Consider the following 25878-nt stretch of genomic DNA (forward strand, 5'->3'; position numbering starts at 1 on the left):
AAAGCAAGGGACCGAAAAGAAGAAAAAAAAGAAAAAAAAACCCTAGTCAAGAGGAAGGTTATGAAAGTACTCGATAAAACGTCCCCAGACCTTATGGAACTTTAGATCCGAATTAAGAACTGAATAATGAATTTTTTCGAGGTCCAAGCAGGCCATAATGTCGTTAAGCCATTGCGCATGAGTGGGCGGGGCAACATCTCTCCATCTAAGGAGGATCAAGCGTCTCGCCAGGAGAGAGGCAAAGGCTGCTAACTTCTTATAGCAGATAAGATAATAAAATATTACTCTTGTAATTATAATGCAATATAGTATCTACTTTCTTTGTAATGGTAAGATAACTGCCTCACTAAATGAAGACCAAGATTGAACGTGGAGGAGGAACAGCAAGTGTAGAAAAGCACAGCATAAAAGTGCTTGGAAACCAAACAAGCAGGAACGAGCAGTGTAGGATGATTAGAGTTTTACCATACATTGCTTACCAAACATGACTTCTGAACATTTTGACACAATGGAACTAGGCCAACCTGCAAGCAATCACTCCACATTGTGTGGTACATGATTGATTCCATAAAGAAAAATATTCATTCTTCTGAGCAAAGAATCCATGGCAAATAAAATTTTAAATAGCCCAAAACAAAAATGAAAAAGGACAACTGCTTATGATTCATGTACTTGAAAGTTTTTTTAACCCTTACACATTGAAATATCAGTGAGAACAAGGTACACCAATGACACTGTGAACCCATTTAATGGAATATGCAATGAAAGCAGCTGACGAAAGTGCTTTGACTTCAAAGCACTCGTTGCAACTGTCTGAGGAGGAATCAATTAGCAGTGGATTTTAAGCTTCTACAAAAACAATACACTGTTCTTAAAAGGTACAGTGGAACCAGGGCACTTAACAAAAACAAATTTGATTTATCCCAATTTTGCATGATTTTCTACTACAGACATTCGCACATTCTTTGGGCCCTATTTACACAAGTGAGTGTCATCCACCAGAAATGCGTGAATGCATCACAAGATGCCTTAACCGAAAATATCATGCTCCATATTGGACATACACCCGAGCAGTGGACTAAAATTAAACTATGCAAAAATAAATGATTGAGCCAAAGTAACAATTTCAAGAACTTAATTTGTACAAAATTACAACGATTCCATTTAATCAGTTAGTGTTCTGAGTAATATTCCAAGCAAAACATTAGTACAACCAATTATCAGAAAACCATTTTGCTCCAGTTTCCATATCAAGGACATCTCAGATTGGATCCGCAGCATTCTTAAGGGGGCAAGTGAGCAGCCAGAAATCATGGTACATATTAGTACCAATGACATAGTTAGGAAAAGGGATGAAGTCCTGAAGTCAGAGGGAGCGAGGTGGAAACTATAAAGCAAGGCCTTAAGTGCAGTAATTTGTGGATCATTGGGATTTTTTCTGGGGACAGTATGACCAGTACAAAATGAACAGGTGACATCTGAACACGGGGGGTCCAATATCCTTGCTAGAGCTGTTGGAGAAAGTGTAAACTAATTTGGCAGCGAGATGGGAACAGGAGTGAGAAATCAGAGGATGCAGCATTAGGAGACATTGGAATAGATAAATCCCTGAGGCTCAGCAGGATACATCCCAGGTCACTGCAGGAAGCAGAGGAAGAGATTGCTGCACTTTTGACAATGATCTTTGTGTCCTCGCTGGCTGTAAGAGTAGTATGGGAAAATTAAAAATGTCTTTCCTCTGTTTAAGAAAGGGAGTAGGGATGTAGGGATAATCCTGGTAATTATAGACCAGCGATTCTTACATCAGTGGTGGATGAACTATAAGAGAGAATTCTTAGAGCCAGGATTTATGAGCATTTGGAGAAGCATGCTCTGATTAGGGATAGTCCGCATAGCTTTATGAGGGACTGGTCTTGCCTTACAAGCCTGATTGAGGGCAAAACAAATAGATGAAAATAAAGTCGATGCAATTTTGGTGAGCATGTGACAAAGTTCCTCATTGTGGGTTCATTCAGAAAGTCAGAATGCATGGAATCCAGGGAAACTTGGTTATGTGGATTCTGAGATTGGCAACCAATGGTGCTCGCAGGGATCTCCTCTGGGACCCCTGCTCTTTGTGATTCTTATAAATGACTTGAATGAGAAAGTGGAAGGCTGGGTTAGTGGGTTTGCAAATAACACAAAGGTTGGTAGTGTTGTGGACAGTCTAACAGGTTGCTGTAGGTTACACTGGGACATTGATAGGATGCAAGGCAGGTCTGATAACTGGCAGAGGGAATTTAACACAGAAAACTGTGAATTGATACACTGTGGAGGTCAAACTTGAAGGTAGAGTACAGAGTTAATGTAGGATGCTTAGCAAGATGGAGGAACAGAGGGCTCTTGGGGTCCACGCCCTCAAAGTTACCACGCAAGTTGATAAGGTGGTTAAGAAGGTCAATGGTGTGTTGACTTTCGTAAGCAGAGGGATTGAGTTTAAGAGCTATGAGATAGTGTTCAGGTTTAGTCTTGACCCGAAACGTTGAATGTACTTCTTCCTATAGATGCTGCCTGGCCTGCTGCATTCCACCAGCATTTTGTGTGTGTTGCTTGAATTTCCAGCATCTGCAGATTTCCTCGTGTTCAGGTTTATAAATGTCTGGTTAGTCCACTTATGGAGCACTGTGTTCAGTTCTGTTCGCTTCAGTATAAGAGAGATGAGGAAGCTTTACAGAGCCTACTGAGCAGATTTACCAGTTTGCTGCCTGGACTATGGAGCATGTCTCATAAAGATGAGCTAGAGCTTTTCTCTTTGGAGTTCAGAAGAATGAGAAGTGACTTGACAAAGATGTATAAGATAGAAACACAGAAAACCTACAGCAAAATACAGGCCCTTCGGCACACAAAGCTGCGCTGAACATGTCCTTACATTAGAACTACCTAGGCTTACCCATAGCCCTCAAAATTTCTAAGCTCCATGTACCTATTCAGGAGTCTCTTAAAAGACCCTATCGTTTCCGCCTCCACCGCCTATTCCATGCACTCACCACTCTCTGCATAAAAACGCACCCCTGACATCTCCTCTGTACCTACTTCCAAGCACCTTAAAACTATGCCCTCTCGTGCTAGCCATTTCAGCCCTGGGAAAAAGCTTCTAACCACATAATCAATGCCTCTCATTATCTCGTACACCTCTATCAGGTCACCACTTGTCCTCCGTCGCTCCAAGGAGGAAAGGCCGAGTTCACCCAACCTATTCTCATAAGGCATGCTCCCCAATCCAGACAATGTCCTTGTAAATCTCCTCTGAACCCTTTCTATGGTTTCCACATCCTTCCTGTAATGAGGCGACCAGAATTGAGCACAGTACTCCAAATGGAGTCTAACCAGGAACCATATAGCTGCAACATGTTGACATTCATAGCAAAAGGATTTGAGTACAGGAGCAGGGAGGTTATACTGCAGTTGTACAAGGCCTTGGTGAGACCACACCTAGAGAATTGTGTGCAGTTTTGGTCCCCTAATCTGAGGAAAGACATTCTTGCCATAGAGGGAGTACAGAGAAGGTTCACCAGATTGATTCCTGGGATGGCAGGACTTTCATATGAAGAAGAAAGACTGGATCGACTAGGCTTATACTCATTGGAATTTAGAAGATTGAGGGGGGATCTTATTGAAACGTATAAAATTCTAAAGGGATTGGACAGGCTAGATGCAGGAAGATTGTTTCTGATGTTGGGGGAGTCCAGAACGAGGGGTCACAGTTTAAGGATAAAGGGGAAGGCTTTTAGGACCAAGATGAGGAAAAAACTTCTTCACACAAGAGTGGTGAATCTGTGGAATTCTCTGCCACAGGAAACAGTTGAGGCCGGTTCATTGGCTATATTTAAGAGGAAGTTAGATATGGCCCTTGTGGCTAAAGGGATCAGGGGGTATGGAGAGAAAGCAGGTACAGGGTTCTGAGTTGGATGATCAGCCATGATCATACTGAATGGCGGTGCAGGCTTGAAGGGCCGAACGGCCTACTCCTGCACCTACTTTCTATGTTTCTATGTAACATTACCTCTCGGCTCTTAAACTCAATCCCAAGGTTAATGAAGGCCAATGCACTGTATGCCTTCTTAACCACAGAGTCAACCTGAGTAGCAGCTTTCAGTGTCCTGTGGACTCATACCCCAAGATCCCTCTGATCTTCCACATTGCCAATGTGGCACATTCCACTGCCACATTGCTTGGAAGGCACGACCTGTCCTTGACAAAGCTATGCTGAATATCCCGAATCGTATTATGCCTCTCCAAATGTTCATAAATCCTGCCTCTCAGGATCTTCTCCATCAACTTACCAACCATTGAAGTAAGACTCACTGGCCTATTATTTCCTGGGCTATCTCTACTCCCTTTCTTGAAAAAGGGAACAACATCCAAGTCAAGTCAAGTCACTTTTTATTGCCATTTCGACCATAACTGCTGGTACAGTACATAGTAAAAATGAGACAATGTTTTTCAGGACCATGGTGTTACATGACACAGTACAAAAACTAGACTGAACTACGTAAAAAACAACACAGAAAAAAAACTACACTAGACTACAAACCTACCCAGGACTGCATAAAGTGCACAAAACAGTGCAGGCATTACAATAAATAATAAATAAGACAATAGGGCAGTAAGGTGTCAGTCCAGGCTCTGGGTATTGAGGAGTCTGATAGCTTGGGGGAAGAAACTGTTACATAGTCTGGTCATGAGAGCCTGAATGCTTCGGTGTCTTTTCCCAGACAGCAGGAGGGAGAAGAGTTTGTATGAGGGGTGCGTGGGGACTTCATGTGCCTCATGAAGTGCCTCTTGAAACACTTCATGATGATGGATGTGAGTGCAATGGGACGGTAGTCATTTAGGTAGGACACTGAAGACTTCTTCAGCACGGGGATGATGGTGGCGGCCTTGAAGCATGTTGGAACAGTGGCACTGCACAGGGAGAAGTTGAAGATGTCAGTGAGAACATCTGCTAGCTGGTCTGCACATCCTCTGAGCACTCTACTAGGAACGTTGTCCAGTCCAGCAGCCTTCCATGGGTTGACCCTGCACAGGGTTCTTCTCACATCGGCCACGGTGAGACACAGCACCTGGTCATTCGGAGGAGAGGTGGACTTCCTCGCTGCCACGTCATTTTTCACCTCAAAACGAGTGTAGAAGTTATTCAGCACATCTGGGAGGGAGGCATCACCCGCACAGTCAGGTGATGTTGTCCTGTAATTGGTGATGTCCTGGATGCCCTTCCACATGTGCTGCACGTCGCCGCTGGTCCTGGAAGTGGCTGTGGATTCGCTGAGTGCGTGCACGCTTTGCCCCTCTGATGGGCCAGGACAGCTTGGCCCTTGCTGTTGGTAGGGCTGCCTTGTTGCCTGCTCTGAAGGCGGAGTCATGGATCCTCAGCAGCGCACGCACCTCCGCGGTCATTCATGGCTTCCGGTTAGCGCATGTAGTGATGGTCTGGCCACAGTGACATCATCAATGCACTTGCTGATGTAGCCAGTCGCTGATACTGTGTACTCCTCTAAGTTGGTGGAGTTGCCATCGGTTGCAGCCTCCCTGAACATGTACCAGTCAGTGTGCTCAAAGCAGTCTTGAAGAGCAGAGATGGCTCCTGCTGGCCAGAACCCTCCAATCCTCCAGAACATCTCCCATCTTCATTGATGATAGAAAAATCATCACCAGAGGCTCAGCAATCTCCTCCCTCACTTCCCACAGTAGCCTGGGGTACATCCTGTCTGGTCCCGGTGACATATCCAACTTGATGTTTTTCAAAAGCTCCAGCACATCCTCTTCCTTAATATCCTCATGCTCAAGCTTTTCAGTCTGCTGCAAGTCATCCCTACATTGCCAAGATCCTTTTCCATACTGAATACTGAAGCAAAGTATTCATTAAGTACCTCTACTATCTCCTCCAGTTCCATACACACTTTTCCACTGTCACACCTGATAGGTCCTATTCTTTTATGGCTTATCCTCTTGCTCTTCACATACTTGTAGAATGCCTTGGGGTTTTCCTTAATCCTGTCCACCAAGGCCTTCTCATGGCCCCTTCTAGCTCTCCTCATTTAATTCGTAAGCTCCTTCATATTACCCTTATAATCTTCTAGATCTCTATCATTACCTAGTTTTTTGAACCTTTTGTAAGCTCTTCTTTTCTTCTTGACCAGATTTACAACAGCCTTTGTACACCACAGCTCCTGTACCTTACCATCCTTTCCCTGTCTCATTAGAAAGTACCTACACAGACCCCACACAAATGTTCCCTGAACATTTGCCACATTTCTTCTGTACATTTCCCTGAGAACATCTGCTTCCAATTTATGCTTCCAAGTTCCTGCCTGATAGCCTCATAGTTCCCTTTACTCCAATTCAACCATCCCCTAACTTGTCCGTTCCTATCCCTCTCCAGTGCTATGGTAAAGGAGATAGAATTGTGATCACTATCTCTAAAATGCTCTCCCACTGACAGACCTGACACCTGATCAGGTTCATTTCCTAATACCAGATCAAGTACAGCCTCTTCTCTTGTAGGCTTATCTACATATTGTGTCAAGAAACCATCCTTAACACACCTAACAAACTCCACCCCATCTAAACCCTTCACTCTAGGGAGATGCTAATCAATATTTGGGAAATTAAAATCTCTCAGCACAACAACCCTGTTATTATTACACCTTTGCAGAATCTGTCTCCCTATCTGCTCCTCGATGTCCCTGTTACTATTGGGTGGTCTATAAAAATCACTCAGTAGTTCTTGACCCCTTCCTGTTCCTAACTCCCACCCACAGGGACTCCATAGACAACCCCTCCACGACTTCCTCCTTTTCAACAGCTGTGACATTATCCCTAACCAACAGTGTCACACCACCACCTCTTTTGCCTCCCTCCTTGTCCTTTCTGAAACATCTAAAACCTGGCACTTGAAGTAGCCATTCCTGTCCCTGCACCATCCAAGTCTTTGTAATGGCCACAACATCACAGCTCCAAGTGCTGATCCACGCTCGAAGCTCATCCGCTTTATTCATAATACTCCTCGCATTAAAATAGACACATCTCAAACCATGTCTGAGCGCGTCCCTTCTGTATCACCTGCCTCTCCTCCCTCTCACACTGTCTACAAGCTTTCTCTATTTGTTACTCAGTTGCCCCTTCCTCCATCACATCAGTTCAGTTCCCACAACCCCCCCCCCCACCCCAGCAATTCTAGTTTAAACTCTCCCCAACAGATGTAGCAAACCTCCCTGCCAGGGTATTGGCTCCCCTGGGGTTCAAGTGCAATCCATCCTTTTTGTACAGGTTACACCTGCCCCAAAAGAGGTCCCAATGATCCAGAAATCTGAATCCCTGCCTCCTGCTCCAATTCCTCAGCCACGCATTTATCCTCCACCTCATTCTATTCCTATACTCACTGTCACATGGCACAGGCAGTAGTTCTCAGATTACTACCTTTGAGGTCCTGCTTCTCAACTTCCTTCCTGACTCCCTGTAGTCTGTTTTCAAGACATCCTCCCTTTTCCTACCTATGTCGTTGGTACCAATATGTACCACGACCTTTGTCTGTTCTCCTTCCCACTTCAAGATATCATGGACACGATCTGAAACATCCCGGACCCTGGCATCTGGGAGGCAAACTACCATCCGCATTTCTTTCCTGCATCCACAGAATTGCCTATCCGACCCCTAACTATAGAGTCCCGTATCACTACTGCCATCCTCTTCATTTCCCTACCCTTCTGAGCCACAGGGCCAGACTCCGTGCCAGAGGCACAACCACTGTTGCTTCCCCCAGATAGGGCACCCCCCCCCCCAAATGTAATCAAACAGGAGTACTTATTGTTAAGGGGTACAGCCACTGGGGTACTCTCTCTAACATCTGCCTCTCGCACTTCCCTATCCTGACTGTTACCCACTTATGTCTCCCCAGTCCCCAGTGTGACTACTTACCTATAGCTCCTCTCTATCACCACCTCACTCTCCCTGACCATACGAAGGTCATCGAGCTACATCTCCGGTTCCCTAACACCGTCCTTAAGGATCTGCAGCTTGACGCACCTGGCACAGATGTGGTCATCTGGGAGGTTGGGAGTCTCCAAGACCTCCCACATCTGACACCAAGCACAGAAAATCAGCCTCACACACATACTCTCTGTCTGTATTCTACACAGATAACCTACCTCGCCTCAACCCTTTATCGCCGAAGCCCCGTTGAGCCAAAGCCTTCCTACTCTGTCTCCATCTACTCCAGTGCCCGCTCTATAAGGCTGTCTCCTTTTTAAACTCTGCTCGCTGTTCTCACTGGCCGACGTCCACGCGCTTGCGCAGTCGTGCCCGTTCAAACCGCTGATGAAATAACCATCACCTTTTGAACTCTTCTCGCTGTCATGCTAAGAGGCCAGATATAGAATGGACAGCCATTGCCTTTTACCCAGTGTGGAAATGGCTGGTATGACAGAGCATGATTTTAAGGTGATTGGAGGAAAGTCTAGGGGATTGTCAGAGGTAGTATTTTTTGCTACCGAAGTAATTCTGCTCTGATGTCTGATGGTCTCTACACAGAGAATGGTGAATGCATGGAAGGTGGTAAAGGCAGGTACCTTAGGGACATTGAAGAGATTCTTAGATAGGTACATGGATGAAGGAAAAATGGAAGACTCTGTGGGGAGAAGTGTTAGATTAATCTTCAAGTAGGTTAAAAAGTTTGGCTGAGCATTTTGCGCCGAAGGCCTATATTGTTCGATGTTCTAGATCAACACTGAGCTTTCTATTAAATACAAGATATCTTTGATTTTAAGAAGTCTCAATTACTCCACAATATTGTTTGGGAGTAGATAAGCTTTATCTTGAATCCAAAATCTGATTTATCATCACCTATATTATCTTTATTGCATTCAGACCTGAATGCCCCACAAGCTGAAACATCTACAAATCCAAAAGAATCATAAATCCTTTAAGAAAATGCATCTCACTTCTGGCAAGCAGAATCACAAGATAACAAATGAAATAATTTGTCATCAATTAATGGCTTATTTTTGTAGATAAAATGTGACCTATGACAAAAGCATCATGCAATCTATAAATACATTTTAGTTGAGTTGTGTAATCAGAGCTACATTGAACATTTTACAAAACACCACATTCCTATTATTATAAAAAGCAATCCAGTTCTGGCGCACTGTAGCAAATATTCACTTGTTGCAAAAAAACTCAGGAAAATAAGCAGGTCATGTTGTATCTACGGAGAAATGAACAGTCGATACTTCAAGCTGAGACCCTTCAAGCATCTGTAGAACCTCATGTTCAGGAAAATATTGGATTTTTTTGACAAATTAGTTCATGGATAAGTTCAAAACATAACATGCACCAGATCTACGGTACATCAGGAAGCTCCTCTACTTTTTTTGTGAATTGCCATATGTATGAAAATTATGTATTCAGATTCCACTTGAACTCTTGCACTGAACTTATGGAACCATCAAAAGAATTATTTATGGCTTCAGGAATTTATTGCAATTCAAATTTGGCAAGCATTGACCACGTACATATTTTCATATCTGGACCATCATATGGGAAGATATGTTTGACAACAGGGCTGCCGAGGGAAGGGAAGAAATGCCAAGACATAGTCCACTGACAGTCCAGTGTTAAGGATAATCAGCATGGCTATGTCTGTGGGAAAATCATGTTTCATTGAGCATTTTTCTGGGAATTTCTTTCCATTTTCTACTTCCTGCGGTATTTATTACAGTTGGCATTACTATCCTATTATGAGGGAATCTATAGCACTTGTGGTTGCAGATAGCAATATTAAAAACTTTAAAAAGACTATCTTACAATTTAAATACCTGTACTTCTCAGAGTGTTTAAACAAAGTCAGAGAAGGACACAACAATAAAGACACAACCAGATGTAAGGACACAGAGTTAACTCTCATTTAATCCTCCTTGCCAACTATCTTCTTATGCAACCACGTCTTAGTTGAGGTACACTCCACAGGCTCTGGTCAAGTGATACCATTATAAACCTGCCCCACCAAAAATTATTAGATGGAACTCAGCGGCAGGCATGGGCCGAACACAGATAAAGCATATTCAATCTAGATGGCAGACAGTCTGAACAACAGCTAACTAAGAAAGGCTGTGAGCAAACAAGGGGGCATGGGGTGAGAAGGCAGCTTTCTAGAGTAAGGTGGGTTGTTATGGGAAGCAAGAGGGAAAATTACTGGGGCCTGAGTTTAGATTTCTGTAGCCACAGATAAGGTAATGAATGACTGGAGAGTAGTTAATGTTGTACCTGCACTTAAGAGTGAAAGTGAGGACAAGCCATGGAAGCATCAGCTGGTGAGCCATGCATCAGTAAGGGGGAGTTTTCAGAAGGAATTCCAAGGTATGGGATTTATTTGCATTTTCAAAGCCAAGGATTATTTAAGATAGTCAGCATGACTATGTCCATGGGAAAATCATGTTTCACTGAGTTTTTTTTTGTAGTGGTTTCTAAGAGTATCAACAAATGCACAGCACTGGTCATTGTCAACATGGTCTTTTGCAAGGCCTTTGACAAGGTCTCAAATGGTAGGCTGGTCTGGAAGGTTAGAATGCAAGGCATCCAGGGTGAGTTAGGAATGGATACAAAATTTGCTTCACTGGAGGTAGAAGGTTGTTTTTCCAATTTGAGACCAATGAGCAATGGCATGCCACAGGGATCAGTGTTGAGTCCTCTATTTTTTTTTATATACATATTAACTTTGATGAGAATAAGGGACTGTCGATGGCCCCTAAATGGACAGGGAAGATAATTGTCTAAGGTTAGAATAGGACATAAGTAGATCAACTGGGAAAATGGACAATGGAATGGTATATAAATTTTAACTCAGACAAGCACAGTGAATGACGGGGCTTTGGGAAATGCTATAGAGCAAAGAGACCAAGGGATGCAAGTACATAATTCTGTACAAGTGGCAAAGCAGGCAGACAGAGTGGTGAAGGCAGCACACGGCACACCTCATGGGTCTAGGGACTGAGTATAAGAGCTGAGATATCATGTTACAGCTGTACAAGATGTTTGAGGAACGACACCTGGAATACTGCTGTGCAGTTCTGGTCACTGTACTATAGGAAGAATGCAGTAAAGCGGGAGGGAGTGCACACGGATTCACAGGAATGTTGCCGGGATTGGAAAGTTTAGTCATCAAAAGAGATTAGATAGGCTAGCCAGTCTTCCCAGGAACAAAGAGGGCTAAATGGTTACTGATGGAGGTATATAACATCCAGGTAGATAAACAATGTCAGCTTCCTGCGGTAGTGTGCATGCAGCCAATTGATTGCGCAGTGAATCAACTGGATCTCCTACGTGCAGGAGGCACCCATTTTTGGGCTAGGGCTTCCGAGCGCACACATTTTTCGTAGTAAATTGCCTAGGTCATACTGTTACTAACATGACCCAGTAAGAATGTTTAATTATACTGCTACACTGTTGTTCTTGTTCTATGCGTACGTAACAGTGTGTCTTCAACTAGAGGCACACCTTTTAACATGAGAGGGAGGAAGTTTAAGGTGAGAGGGAAGAGATTTAAAGGGAATCTGCTGGGTGAATATATCACTCAAACAGTAGCTGGTATCTGGAATGAAATGCCAGAAGTGGTGATAACAGTAAACCACTTTTTTTAAAAATTTACCTTATTTGTCACATGTACACCAAAACGTACAGGGAAATGTATCGTTTTGTCAACACCCAACATGGTCTAAGGATGTGCTAGGGAGAGTCCGCAATGTCACCATCATTCCGGTGACAACAAAGCATGTACACAACTCACTAACCCGAACCCATTTGCCTTTGGAATGTGGGAGGAAACTGGGCCAGCAAAGGAAACCCAAGTGGTCACAGGCATCTTGCAGGCAGTAGCGGGAACTGATCACTGATCGTGGGTGCTGTAAAGCGCTTTGCTAATCTCTACAATACAGTATCACTACATGTAGGGTAAAGTGGCAAGAACAGTAACATCATCTGGACCGGTACTTTGAATGAACAGGGCACAGAGGGGTATGGAATAAATGCAGACAATTAGGATTTTGCACAGATAAGCACGATCATCAACGTGGACACCAAAGGCTGAAGGGTTCACTTCTATGCAGCACAACTCTATGACTCTGACCCAGCAATACTCCAATATCATCCCTGCTTTCAGACAGCAAAGAGATGCATAACTATACAACAAAGAAGAAATGAAAATATGCAAAACAAAATAGCAACTTTTTAAGGGCACGTTAAATAAAAAGAGCTGCAAGATGACAATATCACCAAATAATTGCCTAAAATAATACAAAATATCCCAGTACTAGTATATATAAAGATACTCACTTGCTCGGAGGACAGATGGTGTGACCTCGATCTCACTTGATACTTGATAGGGTTGAAATGCAGACAAGGAGTTGGGTGTCGATTCACTGCTGAACATATCCGGGCTTTGAGTGCCTGTTGAACTAGCACTGGTTCCATCACCACCATGGTGGGGGTCTTGCTCTTCAAAGATGGCAACAAGCTGTGGAGAAGAACAACAGTTAAAACTCAGAATATTATTTTATTTTTGTTTGTTCTTTGATGTATTTGACCATGTCACCAGCACATACCTATCCAATGATTTTCCCCCCCAAAGGATGTGAAAACCAGAGTATTTTCAATTATATGCTTCATTGTATAAACTAATAATTACAGCACAAATGCTGCATAATTAATATCATAATTACAATTCATTCAAATTGTTGAATGAACATCAAATTTATTCACCATTCTGGATCACTTGTGCTGCAACTTTTCTATTACTGTAATGAACCATCATCAAATAACTGTCAAAAAATCTCCATCACATGCTCAGTGAAAATCTAAATATTGCTGGAAACCTCAAGTAAAATGCTGGAAACACTCAGCAGGTGAGGCATTATCTGTGGAAAGGGAAAGAGTTAACATTTCAGCTTGAAAACCGTTCATTCAATTTGGAAAATCTTCGACCTGATGCGTTAAATGTTTCACTTTCCACAGATGATGCCTGGCCTGTTGAATATTTCCAGCATTTTGTGCTCTTAATTGTATTCTTTCTGATTATAAGAGACTTCATTTTCAAGAGGTATTAACTGCCCCTCTGAACTTGACTACTAACAGGGCTGAAGGAAGGTTGAAATGTGAGCCCCTGTTTAAAGTGGTGATGAAACACAATTAAAATAAAAATAATTCAACCCAAAATTCATTTTGTCACACTCCAAGTTCAAGTTTATTGTCATTCCATTCAACTGTACACATGCATGTAGGCCTCCGTTAATCTCGATAGACCATGGATTTGCACCTTGGAAAGTTTCCAGGGCGTAAGCACGGGCAAGGTTTTTTTTTTATTATGGAAGACCGGCAGTTGCCCAAGCTGCAAGTCTCCCCTCTCCACGCCACCAATGTTGTCCAAGAGCATTAGGACCCATACAGCTTGGCACCGGTGTCATCACAGAGAAATGTGTGGTTAAGTGCCTTGCTCAAGGACACAACATGCTGCCTCAGCCAAGGCTCGAACGAACGACCTTCAGATAACTAGGCGAACGCCTTAACCACTTGGCCACGCACCAGTACGTGCATACCACCAAACAAAACACGTTTCAAGGTGCACAACACAGTACGTACAACTCACATAAAGTCATATTATCACAAATAAACAACCAAACAATAAGGTCCATTTACAACACAAGTTAAATGCAAAACAGTCTAACACTACTTGCGCTTCATATGTGATGAGACCTGGAGGGTGGCAGGGGTTTCAGTGGTTACAGGGCCTGGGGGAAGAAGCTGTTTCCAACCTAACTGCCCTTGTCCTTATGCTACAATACCTCCTGCCTGATAGCAGGGGTCATAGTGATTGTAGGATGGATGGGAGGGATAATTGACAATGGTAAGGGCCCTACAGACACACCGCTCCTGACAAATATCTCTGGTGGGTGGAAAAGAGACCTCAATGATCCTCTTTGCAATCCTTTGTAGGGACTTTAGATCAGACATCTTGCAACTCCTGTACCAGACGGCGATTTCAATCTTTGACTTGCAAACAAAAAGCTACCGAGAAAGATCTCAGCAGAACCCCTGCAACACGTGTCTCGACCCTCCCGAAGTTTATCAAAACTACAGTAATTTCAATATTCTTTAGCACACCAGGATTTATCACTGAATTTACTGAATGAGCAAATACTGTCGTATATTGAAAATTAATTTTCCTAATTTGATTCCATCATTTAAATTGGATCAGTTACTGGTATAATTGCTGAAGAACTAGTATTTTCTTAAGAGTCACCAGCAGTGCTTTCGACTGATAGGAAAGTTGCCTTAAGCATATTACTGTGAGCGTGTGTGGTATGAAATTAAGCCATATAGACATCAGTCTGACAGTGGGTAAGAGTGTGACATGGCTCAAGATGTAGTCGCACACCTGACTAATAGATAATCAGCTACCATGTCTGCAGTTAAAAGAATATCCATCCAAGTGCACTGGACCACCAGTGAAATGTTGATTGTGTGCCAGCATCACAGTAAGCCTCTTATGAACATCTCACTGGTATTCAGATGCTGGCAAGCTCATCACTGCACCTGTGTTTTAGGGTGCATCTATTCACACTGCAGCTTCAGTCTGCTACTTGGATACTGGCAGCTGCAGCTTGTGTTCCAGTCAGGCAAAAATTAATGTTTTACATTGCCTACTGCTCCAACAACCCTGCCTGCGTGTGCCGACAGGCACATCTGTCCAAAACCTTCACCAAGCAGTCCAGAATTAAACGCTCAGAAAAATCGGCAAAGGAGCATTTCTGCTCTCTGCATAATTCAGCAGTGTGAGGTTAAACTCAAAGTGTCTGGGAGATTACCAGGCACTTTTCTAGTCAGGTTGGAAGTCACACTACATTTATACTGAGTGCATGCCCAACTTGCAGGCTTCAGTGGCTCAGTTAATTCTAATGGAGCCTCAACCCCAGCTTTTCACCTTGCCTCTTGCATCTGATGTAAAATACAACTTAATGTAAAAAGTGCTCCAAGAGCTAATTTGCAGGACTATTCTATCACTTCAGATGAATGTGCATATGCTATTTCCTGCTGAGTCACAATAAAACAGCAAACCAGCGCACAATCTCATGTTTAAAATTGAGTAAGAGCTCAGAAATTCCTTTTCAGAAAACTGTCCCATCACCCACCCCACTGCTATTGATGGAGCCCTCACTGACATCTCCTCAGTTGGTTTGTCACCTAAAAAACTCACTAATTTCTACAGGTGTACTGCGGAGAACATTCCAACTGGCTGCATCACCATCTGGTATTGGGGGGGGGGGCAGGGGTTACTGCACAGGATCGAAGTAAGTTGCAGAGAGTTGTAAAATTAGTCATCTCCACTGTGGGCACTAGTCTCCATAGTATCCAAGACACCTTCAAGGAGCAGTGCCTCAAAAAGGTGGCATCCAGCATTAAGGACCCCAACCACCCAGGACAAGCCCTCTCATTGTTACCATCAGGTAGGAGGTGCAGAAGCCAGAAGGCACACACTCAGTGATCAGGAACAGCTTCTTCCCCTCTGCCATCCAACTTCGAAATGGACACTGAACCCATGAACACTAGCTCACTGCTATATTTTTCTGTTTTAGCCTTACTTACTTAACTATTTCAAATTATCTATAGTTAACTAAGTGGGGCTAAAACACACGCGCACCAGTTCCCTCCCCTACAGTTCCCATGTGCCTTGTGCATCTCCCTCACTTTTATTCCATAGTTCCACCATTTTCTCTCATCAGATTTCATCATCTCCAGACCTTTGTCATTATCACCCATCAACTCCCAGCTCATGGTTGCCCATCTACACTCACATCCCTCATCTACCTATCACCAATGTACCTCACCGATCACTCACATTCCCTTGCTCCACCTCTTCCTTGCACCTTTTTATATTGGCTATCTCTGCTCTACCTTTCAGACCAGTTTCAACACAAAATGTTAACCGTCTTCTGGCCTCCACAGATGCAACTTATCCCCGGCATTTTCTCCAGCATTTTGTGCGTCTAAATTCAAATTAATATTTGACATCATAAATAAAAAATTCCAACCAGACTAATAAAACTAAACTTCTAATGTATTTTTTTCTCCGTGTGGGAAATTAAATGCTTGCCCAACTCTTGGTCACAAATGGAACTTTTGAAATTGTTCTTTGAACAGAGATTCCATAGCCCAGGGCCTTGAAACTGATTCCTGGCACTTATTCAGTTACATTAATTAGCCAAAAGGAGACAGTAAATTGGCAAACGGTTGTGAGGCTGACTCCATAATGCTGTCCACAGAAGGCAAACGGCAGGGTTAAACCAAATCGGTGCAAAAATTATTCCGAATTACCAAATCTTGAGAGCTCCGAGACCAGATGCATAGCTGTTTGAGGTTAATTTAATGCAATGCATCAGGCAATGCTCTTTCAAAAACAAGAGAAAATCTGCAGATGCTGGAAATCTGAGCAACACACACAAAATGCTGGAGGAACTCAGCAGGCCAGGTAGCATCTATGGAAGAGTACAGTCAACATTTCAGGCTGAAACCCTCTGGCAGAACTGGAGGAAAAAAGGCTAAGTAGTACATTTAAAAGGTGGGGGGAGGGGAGAGAGAAACACCAGGCGATTGGTGAAACCTGGAAGGGGAAGGGTGAAGTCAAGAGCTGGGAAGTTGATCGGTGAAAGAGACAGAGCATGGAAGAAAGAAGAGGGGAGAGGAGCACCAGAGGGAGGCGATGGGTGGGCAAGGAGATAAGGTGAGAGAGAGAAAAGAGGATGGGAAATAGTGAAGGAGATGGGGCAGGGGCATTAACAGAAATTTGAGAAATCAATGTCCATACCATTAGGTTGGAGGCTACCCAAACGGTATTTCAGGTGTTGTTCCTCCAACCGAAGTGTGGCCTTATCATGACAACGGAGGAAGCCAAAGATGGACATATTGGAAGGGGAATGGGAAGTGGAATTAAAATAGGTGTCTTCTGGTGGATGGAGCATAGGTGCTCAGCAAAGCAGTCTCCCAATCTACGTCGGGTCTGACCAATGTACTGGAGGTCACAACAGGAGCACCAAACACAGTATACGACCCCAACAGACTCACAGGCGAAGTGTCGCCTCACCTGGGAGGACTGTTTAGAGCCTTGAATGGTAGTGAGGGAGGACATGTAGGGACAGGTGTAGCACTTGTTCCGTTTGCAAGGGTAGGTACCAGGAGGGAGATCAGTGGGGAGAGATGAATGGACAAGGGAGTCACGTAGGGAACGATCCTTGCAGGAAGCATAAATTTGGGAGGGGGTGGGAGGGAATGATGTGCTCATTGATGGGATCCCTTTGGAAGTGGTGGAAGTTTCCGAGAATTACGTGCTGGACACAGAGGTTGGTAGGGTGGTAGGGGAGGACAAGAGGAACCCTATCCCTGGTAGGGTGGCGGGAGGATAGGGTATTAACAGACATACGCAAAATGGAAGAGATGCGGTTGAAGGCAGCAATGATGGTGGAGAAAGGGAAGCCCCTTTCTTTGAAAAGGGAAGACATCTCCCTTGTCCTAGAATGAAAAGCCTCATCCTGAGAGCAGATGCAGCAAAGACAGAGGAATTGAGAGAAGGGGTTGGCATTTTTACAATTAACAGGGTGGGATGGGGTATAGTCCAGGTAGCTGTGAGAGTCTATGGGTTTGTAATAGACATCTGTGGATGAGCTGTCTCCGGAGATAGAGACAGTGAGATCAAGAAAGGGGAGGGAGGTGTCAGAAATGGACCAGGTAAATTTGAGGGCAGGGTGGAAGTTGGAGGCCAAGTGGATGAAATTGACAAGTTCAGCATGGGTGTATGAAGCAACACCAATGCAGTTGTCGATGTAATGTAGGAAAAGTGCTGGATGGTCACCAGTGTAGCATGGAACACAGACTGTTCCACGTAGCTGACAAAACAGGCAGGCATAGCTGGGACCCATGCAACTGCCCATGGTTACCCTTTTTGTTTGAAGGAAGTGGAAGGAGCGAAAGAAGGTATTATTTAGACTGGGGACAAGTTCCACTCAGCAGAGGAGAGTGGTGGTGGAGGGGAACTCATTAGGTCTGGTGTCCAGAAAAAAACAGATCTTTGAGGCCTTCCTGGTGGGGTTGGAGGTGTTTCAGGACCAGACATTCTAGTAAAAATTTCTTTCACCAATCAACTTCCCAGCTCTTTACTTCATCCTTCCCTCTCCAGGTTTCACCCATCACCTGGCATTTCTCTCTCTTCCCCTCCCCACCTTTTAAATCTACTCCACCGCATTTTTCTTCAGTCTTGCCGAAGGGTTTCGGCCCAAAACATCAACTGTAATCTTTACCATGGATGCTGCCTGGCCTTCTGAGCTCCTCCAGCATTTTGTGTGTGTTGCTGAGACAGTGCTTTCGTCAGCCCAACAACTGGCTCATGGTACAAACTCTTTTTCTTACATTAGTATTGAAGATCAATCGGTTTGTCATTTTTAAAAGATGAATAAACATTCATTAATTGGAAATAATCAAGGATTTTGGAGAGAAAGGCAAATAAAGCAGAAGTTAGTTAGGGCTCAGCCATTTTGCGGTAAAAGAGACCTGAGGCATTAAGTAGTCTACTTTGAATCTCCAGGACATGAGACTACTGTCGACAATTCTCTCGTGATTTGAATTTCATGCTTAATTCCCTTAAATTACTGGGTACTGCTCTGATGAACATCCCAAAAGCCTTTAATACCACTATCTTGAATTTTGAAATATTCTCCCTCCCTGCATTACTTACACCAAGCAATGCCGTTGTAAGAGATGCTGCAGTCCCTGAATGTAAACATCCCCTTTGATACAAACATATCCTTTCATGCATCCCCTTTGATCTTCTAAAAGTTGCCAAGCAGCCAATAGCTTAACAGTCTTAGCATTTCCCCATTAATGTTTAAGCAATGTCTTTGATGAGAAACCATATGTGACTTAGAATATACAAAGGTTGGCTGAAATACAGCGATTGCTCGGGACTGTGACTGCAACCATCAATTCTGTCAGTGGCTCCAGACTACAGCTTTGTGCAGAACTTTCCAATTAGTCACAAGTTTCTGAAATTAAATGAAAGCATTCATACGAATTTACTTGACAATGGCAGTGCCAGTTGAATTACGTTGCTGCCTTTCAAGGTCAAGGTTGTCAGAGGTCACAGAACCAATTTGCATGAAAAGAAACCCTTCACCCACAAAGTCTACAGTGAACATCAAACAGAAAGTTACAAAACCTCTTCATAAACCCCAATTTATCACCCCACATTCCTATCGATTCCACCCAGATTTCTCCAATCATCTTCAAACAGGAGACATTTTCCAGAAGCTAATTAACCTATTAACCTAGTAACCCCCATGTCTACGACATGTGAGAATATCTGGAAGAAACCTATGCAATCAGGGAGAACATATTAACTCAACACTGCTCTAGGAGGTCAGAGTTCAATCTAGGGTTAATCCTGGAGCTGAGAGATGGCAGTTCAAATGAAAGGGAAGGAAAATGCACACAATGTGCCCTCGTTGTGGCTGTGGATTAACATGTGCTTACTCAATATGCCCAAAAACAGCAAACGTCACCAGATGTGCATCCGTCCCCAGCATTGCTGAGGATGGGTCTGGCCATTCTGCTGAAGAGACGGGCAGTAATGCTTCTACCAGGTGATGCAGAAAGACAACTTGTACACAAGTCAATCAGTAGTAAATGAGGAACTTCAGGAAAAGGAGAAAGTGACTCCCATCAGATTTCAACCACCCACAAAACAGTGGAGAAACTCAAAGACAGAAGGGAATTACAAAGTCGATGTTATGGACCAAGACCCTTCATCAGTACTGGAAAGGAAGACGGCAGAAACCAGAATGAGGTGATGGTGGGGGGGGGGGGGGGGGCAGGAGAATGAGTACAGGCTGATAGGTGACAGGGTGTGGCCCAAGATTTTCAGCATTTACAGAATTTCTAATGTTCTTGTCAGATAGGTCTACAAGCAGTCCTCTCATGGAATGCACATCAACATGAATTTCCACTGTGCTTCAAAATCTCACTTGGGTAAAAGGGTGAGGCCTCTCAAATACTTCATGTTCTCAGGGTGAGCAGTGTGTGTTTGACACCCACCTAGTTCCTCACAGAATACATTGGGGAAAGAGGTGCAGTAGTTTTTGTCAGACACTCAGCCCAATACCGAGCTCCTCAGCTTCAAATGAAGTCCACCTTTGTTTAAAAAATTGTTCGAACTTGGCAACAAAGGAAGCTGGGAACAATGTCCTCAGGAACCCACCCCCAATTGTGTCTACCAATCAACCTCCTCTGTTAGGTCATCTCCCTAAATGCACCCACTCTAGTTTCTATCTACTTGCCAACCAAACCACTTCCTCTCCATCTGATCATCTCCCTGACCTCTATTAAGCAGCTTCACAATACGATGCTCTGCATAACAATCTGCCCCACAATCACTCTGAGCATATCCCTCTCTCATACTCCATGGTTCAAGATTATTCTGCTTAGGATATAATTTGTCAATGTCCTAATCAACCAGATTGCAGACAAAATGTGCAAAATCCTTTCCCCTCACTGCATTTGTCTGAAAATAGTTATTGTAGGACAAACATACAGAAAGGTGTCTAAAAAAAGCCAGCAACATCATGGAAGATCCTACCCACCCTGCTCATGGACTGTTTGCCTTACTCCCATCAGGGAGAATGCTAAGTACCATCCCAGCTAGGACCACCAGAGGCAAAAATATTTACTTTCCCCAAGCAGTAGGGCTGATCAACAGCTCCACACCCTCCACCACTCCTACCTCCTCATTTCCTCTCAGAGTTACCTTAGGCACAGCACTCCTATACCAATGTCGCTTTATTTACATACAATACTGTGCAAAAGTCTTAGACACATGTATATAGCTCGGTACCTAAGACTCTTGCACAGTACAGGTACTGGATTTGTCAATGTGGAACAGAGAGCAAGTTTGTAAAAATCTGGAATAGCAAAAGCGGAGCGCCGAGGAAGGGTGTGGGACAGATGGCAGGGAAGGAGTGCCAGGGGCAGATGGCATGGGCACAGACACACCCAGCCCTGAGTCACCAGACAAGGACATTTGATTCCAAATAATTGGTTTATTGATCATTACAAAATGTCTCTCTGGTGCTTCCCTCACCTTCCCCCGTTTTCCCAACCATGAGTCCCCTCTCCCTGCCCTCTTCCCACTCTCAGTCCGCAATAGACCCAGATCAGAATGAAGTTTATCATAACTCATATATATAATGAAATTTGTTTTTTTGTGCGACAGCAGTACAGAGCAATACATAAAATTACTACAGAACTATGCAAAAGTTTTAGACATTCCAGTGTGTGATAAAAATATCGGACACTAGAAATATCTGGACAGAAATATCTAAAATATCTGGACAGTTCTATATAATCAATCCATGTAACTCTGCCATGGACAGTCCCAACACAGCTGTGGCGGGGGTGGGGGTGGGGAGATGGTTGGGCATGGGTCTAGCAACCCTATCCCGTAAAAACCCAGAGCTACAGAAGCTCCAAAGACCTCATTCCTGGGAGAGGAAGGATCTTTGAAATGGGCTACACCTGGGGACAATGTGAAAGACCGACCTTGGACAGAGGACTCTGGCTTGCTGCTGTCAGTAACCTATGCCCCAGTAGAGGTGAAGAATCTTACATATTTACAGTATACTTATTCCATTTTTTATTATTGTGCTTTTTTCATTCTCCTTTGCACTTGTGTAAAGGAAATGGTATGAACAGTCTTGAATCTTGAATTGCACTCTTATTGAAAGAAGTTGTTGTGATTTTGGATGGGAACCTTCCCTTCTCTCCTTCTTCTTAAGTAGACATTATGGACTACATGGTTGAATATTCGATGAGAAGACAATCTCCTGTTAGCAGTTTTCTTTGATATTACGTTGTTAAGAAGCTGAAATGGTTCAGCCCACTTCCACCGGCTTGGAATGAAACTTAATTTGATGATACCGAGATGTTGAATTCCACCACATAAGGCACAGACTACCAAAGGAATAGCTGCTAATGGTGGAGGGAAGGGAAGTTACATGTTCACATGTTGAAAGTCAGAGGGACAATAATTGCAGGAGAGACTGAAGAACTGGCATTGGGTCAGAGATAAGCACACACACGTGCAAAACCTCTGGGAGACCACGTAGATTAGAATGAGATAGCTAGATAAGAGAAAGTCAAAAGAGAAAAGCCATCAAATTATGGATTGTGAGAACTAGCATTAGATAACTAATCTGATCTCAGTAATACAGAGCAAACCGTCACAAATACATGGGGAAGCACTGGCAATCATATATTCCTTGCAAGGACTGAACTGGCTGAACAAGCTTTTTTTCTTCAGGAAGATCTTGCTCAAGGGTGAGAACTCAAGGACAAGTAACAATTACGGAAATGAGGAGGAACTGTTTTCCCCAAAGGTTGGTGAATCTGTGGAATTCTTTCCAAAATGAAGCAGTGGAGGCTACCTCAGTTAAGACAAGGTTGTATAGTAAGGGAATTAAGGGTTATGGGGAAAATGCAGGTAGGTGGAGATGAGTCCATGGTCAAATCAGCCATGACCAGACTCGACGGGCCAGATGGCCTATTCCTGCTCCTATTTCTGATGTTCTTATGTTCTAATTCAAAACTTAGCATCAGTAATGGTGCATGATATTAAAAGCTGAACTGTGTATAGAACCCTATTTAAATTGTACAAATATTGTGATTCATAAAACTCACAATAATCCTGGAAACAAACCTTCATTTAATGCAAAGTTTTGAAAAGTAGATCTGGAACAGCACCAAGCTCAAATCCAAATTAACTTCAAAGCAATAAAAACAACAACCAGTTAACAGTTTTTCAATTTTAAAAAAATTAAATTTGTTAACTAAAATTAAATATATTCCTACTAGGGAAAACAAAACTAATCTGAGATTATAGGAAATATTTACCTCAAAGACCTTCCATTCACTATCACCATACAGAACTATGCTGCTATTGTACTGAATAATCTTCAGTATTATTCAAACTACTACTTCTCTGAATTCAATCATTCCACAACTAGAGGTCATACAATCAAGTTTTGACAGGATAAATATAAGAATTTTCTCCAATATTCTCTGTCCCACCTGTTTCCTCTCCTTTAAAATTTACGTTAATATCTACGGATCCAGCTTTCTCCCGATTGGCGGAACATCTCTAATGATAGGATCAGGTTGGTCATAAGGCCACCCACTCCATACCAACATCACTGCTCCAGTTGAGACTCCTCACAACAAGCAAATGTGGGAAAAAGTTGAATACAATTTACCTCTTACACTCCATTTGGCAACGCATTCCACATTCTCAATACCTTGCCAAACTCTGTTAGGTAATTACTACTCGGCATATTCTATTGCATTAAAAATGCTGCGAGAGTCCAAGATTTTGCAGCAGCTATTACGTTCAATAGAGAATTCTTTAGTATTAATGCTAAATAAAACAATTACTGTAGAGAGGGGTAAGAAGGCAGTGGAGAAACATGGAGGGGAATGAAGCAATTGATTTTCAGGGAACTGATTTTTGAAAGGAAATACAATGATTTTTAAAACGTGTTGATAAAGAATAAAGCATATAGACATACAGTATGAATTAAAATATTTAAACAGATTTTATCTAAGCAATAAGTTTATGTGCAAGTATACAGACTGGGCCAACTAAGGTCAAGAAATAATCCTTGTTTAATTTAAAGTTATAGAGTCAAAGAATGCCTCAGAACAGAAACAAGCACTCTGGCCATCTGCTCTGTACCAATCTATTAATTAGCCTAATCCTATCAACTTGCACCTGGACCAGAGCCCCCTATATCCCTCCTGTTCATGTTCTTATCGAAATTTCTCTTAAATACTGAAATCAAGCCCACATCCACCATTTGCGCTGGTAGCTCATTCCACACTCTATGCTCTGAGTGAAGTTGGTCCCCACTCATGTTCCCCTTAAACAGTTTACTTTTCACCCTTAACCCATGACCTCAAGTTTCAGTCTCAACCAATCTCAGTGGGAAAAGCCTGCTTGCATTTACCCTAGCAAGACCTCTATCAAATCTCCCCTCATTCTCCTGTACTCCAGGAATAAAGTCCTAACCTATTCAATCATTCCCTATAACCCAGGCCCTCAAGTCCTTGTAAATTTTCTCCACACTCTTTCAATCTGGTTGATATCATTCCTGTCGGAAAGATGAATCTCACGGTGGAAGAGTTTCTGAGCACTGTCAGCCAATCAGAAAATTCAAGACACACACTCCATCCCACAAGAGAGAAAAATGTTGTTAGAGAGACAATTAGTCTAACTTATCTGAAACTGAGAAGAAAAACTGGATAACCATAGTCCAGTCATTCAAACTGCGGTTATAGCCAATACCTTAAGAATCCATATTTTGAGATAAAGTGAAAAATTGTAGGGAGGAGGGGCTTTATGAAAAGCAAGACATGTTTGATAAAGTTATACAGCAGACACAGTTGTTATGAACAATCAGCAAATTCAGATTTTCAAAAGATATTTGGTAAGGTATTAAAAGATGCTCAAGAGAGACTGAAAAATCAAAGTTGGAATCTGAGGATCAAACACACAAGTACCATCTAAAGAACTTGCACAGGTGAAAATGAATGTATTTACATATTAATTATCCTCCAGGAGGACCCCAACCTTATCGTGGTTTGGAGGCTTGCGTGCCTCAATGAATCGGAGAGCTACGTTGGCCGGAGTTAGGGCATGGTCCGTTCACTCATGCCAAACAGGTCAAAGGCCGGGCGAAGTGTGGTCCACCAGTCCTCCAGGTTCGGGGGTTCAGCTCAGGGCTAACTTGTTTCAGAAACACCTGTGAACAATCCTTCTGCCTCTGAGACTGATGGTCTTCCTGAATCTCCACCCCAGATTTGTATGACTAACAATAGTTAAAATCGAGAGGAACCCACTGACATGATGAAGGAAGCCCTGAACACCACAAGAGATGGAGGACCTTCATTGCTCCCCTAAACACTTGTAACAGGCAGCAAATTAACTAACATATTAATTATCCTGTATATGTAGATGAAGCAAACCAAAGAAATAGGAGAATCTGTCACTAACAGAGTTATTTACTAGTCTGATAAAGCAACTGCCAATTCTTTTTCATTCAAAGTTTTAACAGCAGAATCCATGAGAGAGGTCATGAATGAGATTTTCTGCTTTGGGGCAGAGATGCATGACATAGAAAATGGTGAATATCAACAAAAACATCAAAGAGCAAAGCAAAGGGAACACAAGTAAAAAATTCACATGATTATTTGTGAGAACACAATAAGAGAGGCATAAAAGAACAGCTTTTTGGCCGCTAATATTCTTTGGTAAATACAAATATGAGCATTGCACATATGATAACAAACCATCTGTGACATATTAACAGTGCAAGTACCTGTGGCAATTACAGCCTTGCCAAGAACCTTTATGTGCCAGCATAGAAAATTGTGAGGAAATATAAATGGTAAAAAGGAAAATAAAAATAAGTCCTTAATATAACAAAACTGTTGTAATAATTAGAATTTCCCTCAAATAAAGGATTGACATTCTAATAAAGATAGCACATTTGAATGGCATTTATTGTTTAACTGTTTCAAGTACAAAAGGTACAACAAGCTTGATCATAGCAAAACTTGTTTATATTGACAAATAGAGTAAGATCCAACTCCTCCCCCCATCCCCAAAATCTATGTTCCTTAGTACATAATGATTATTGATGATCACTTTGGGTAGAACATATGTTAGCAGAGTCAGACATACTGCTCCAATCTAGCCCT

The 25878-nt window shown here is 42.8% G+C and overlaps 1 protein-coding gene across 5 annotated transcripts in view; it reads right to left on the minus strand.

Annotated features, from left to right (window-relative positions):
- Positions 1–25878, minus strand: part of LOC140732326 (partitioning defective 3 homolog) — an 838958-nt gene that overhangs the window by 488566 nt on the left and 324514 nt on the right. For all 5 annotated transcript variants that reach the window (XM_073054817.1, XM_073054816.1, XM_073054819.1 and 2 more), the window contains exon 3: positions 12367–12547. In XM_073054817.1, coding sequence (XP_072910918.1) covers positions 12367–12547 — 181 coding nt within the window. The remainder of the gene's footprint in view (positions 1–12366; positions 12548–25878) is intronic.

The sequence above is a fragment of the Hemitrygon akajei genome, chromosome 8, assembly GCF_048418815.1.
Source record: "Hemitrygon akajei chromosome 8, sHemAka1.3, whole genome shotgun sequence".
Lineage (NCBI taxonomy): Eukaryota > Metazoa > Chordata > Chondrichthyes > Myliobatiformes > Dasyatidae > Hemitrygon > Hemitrygon akajei.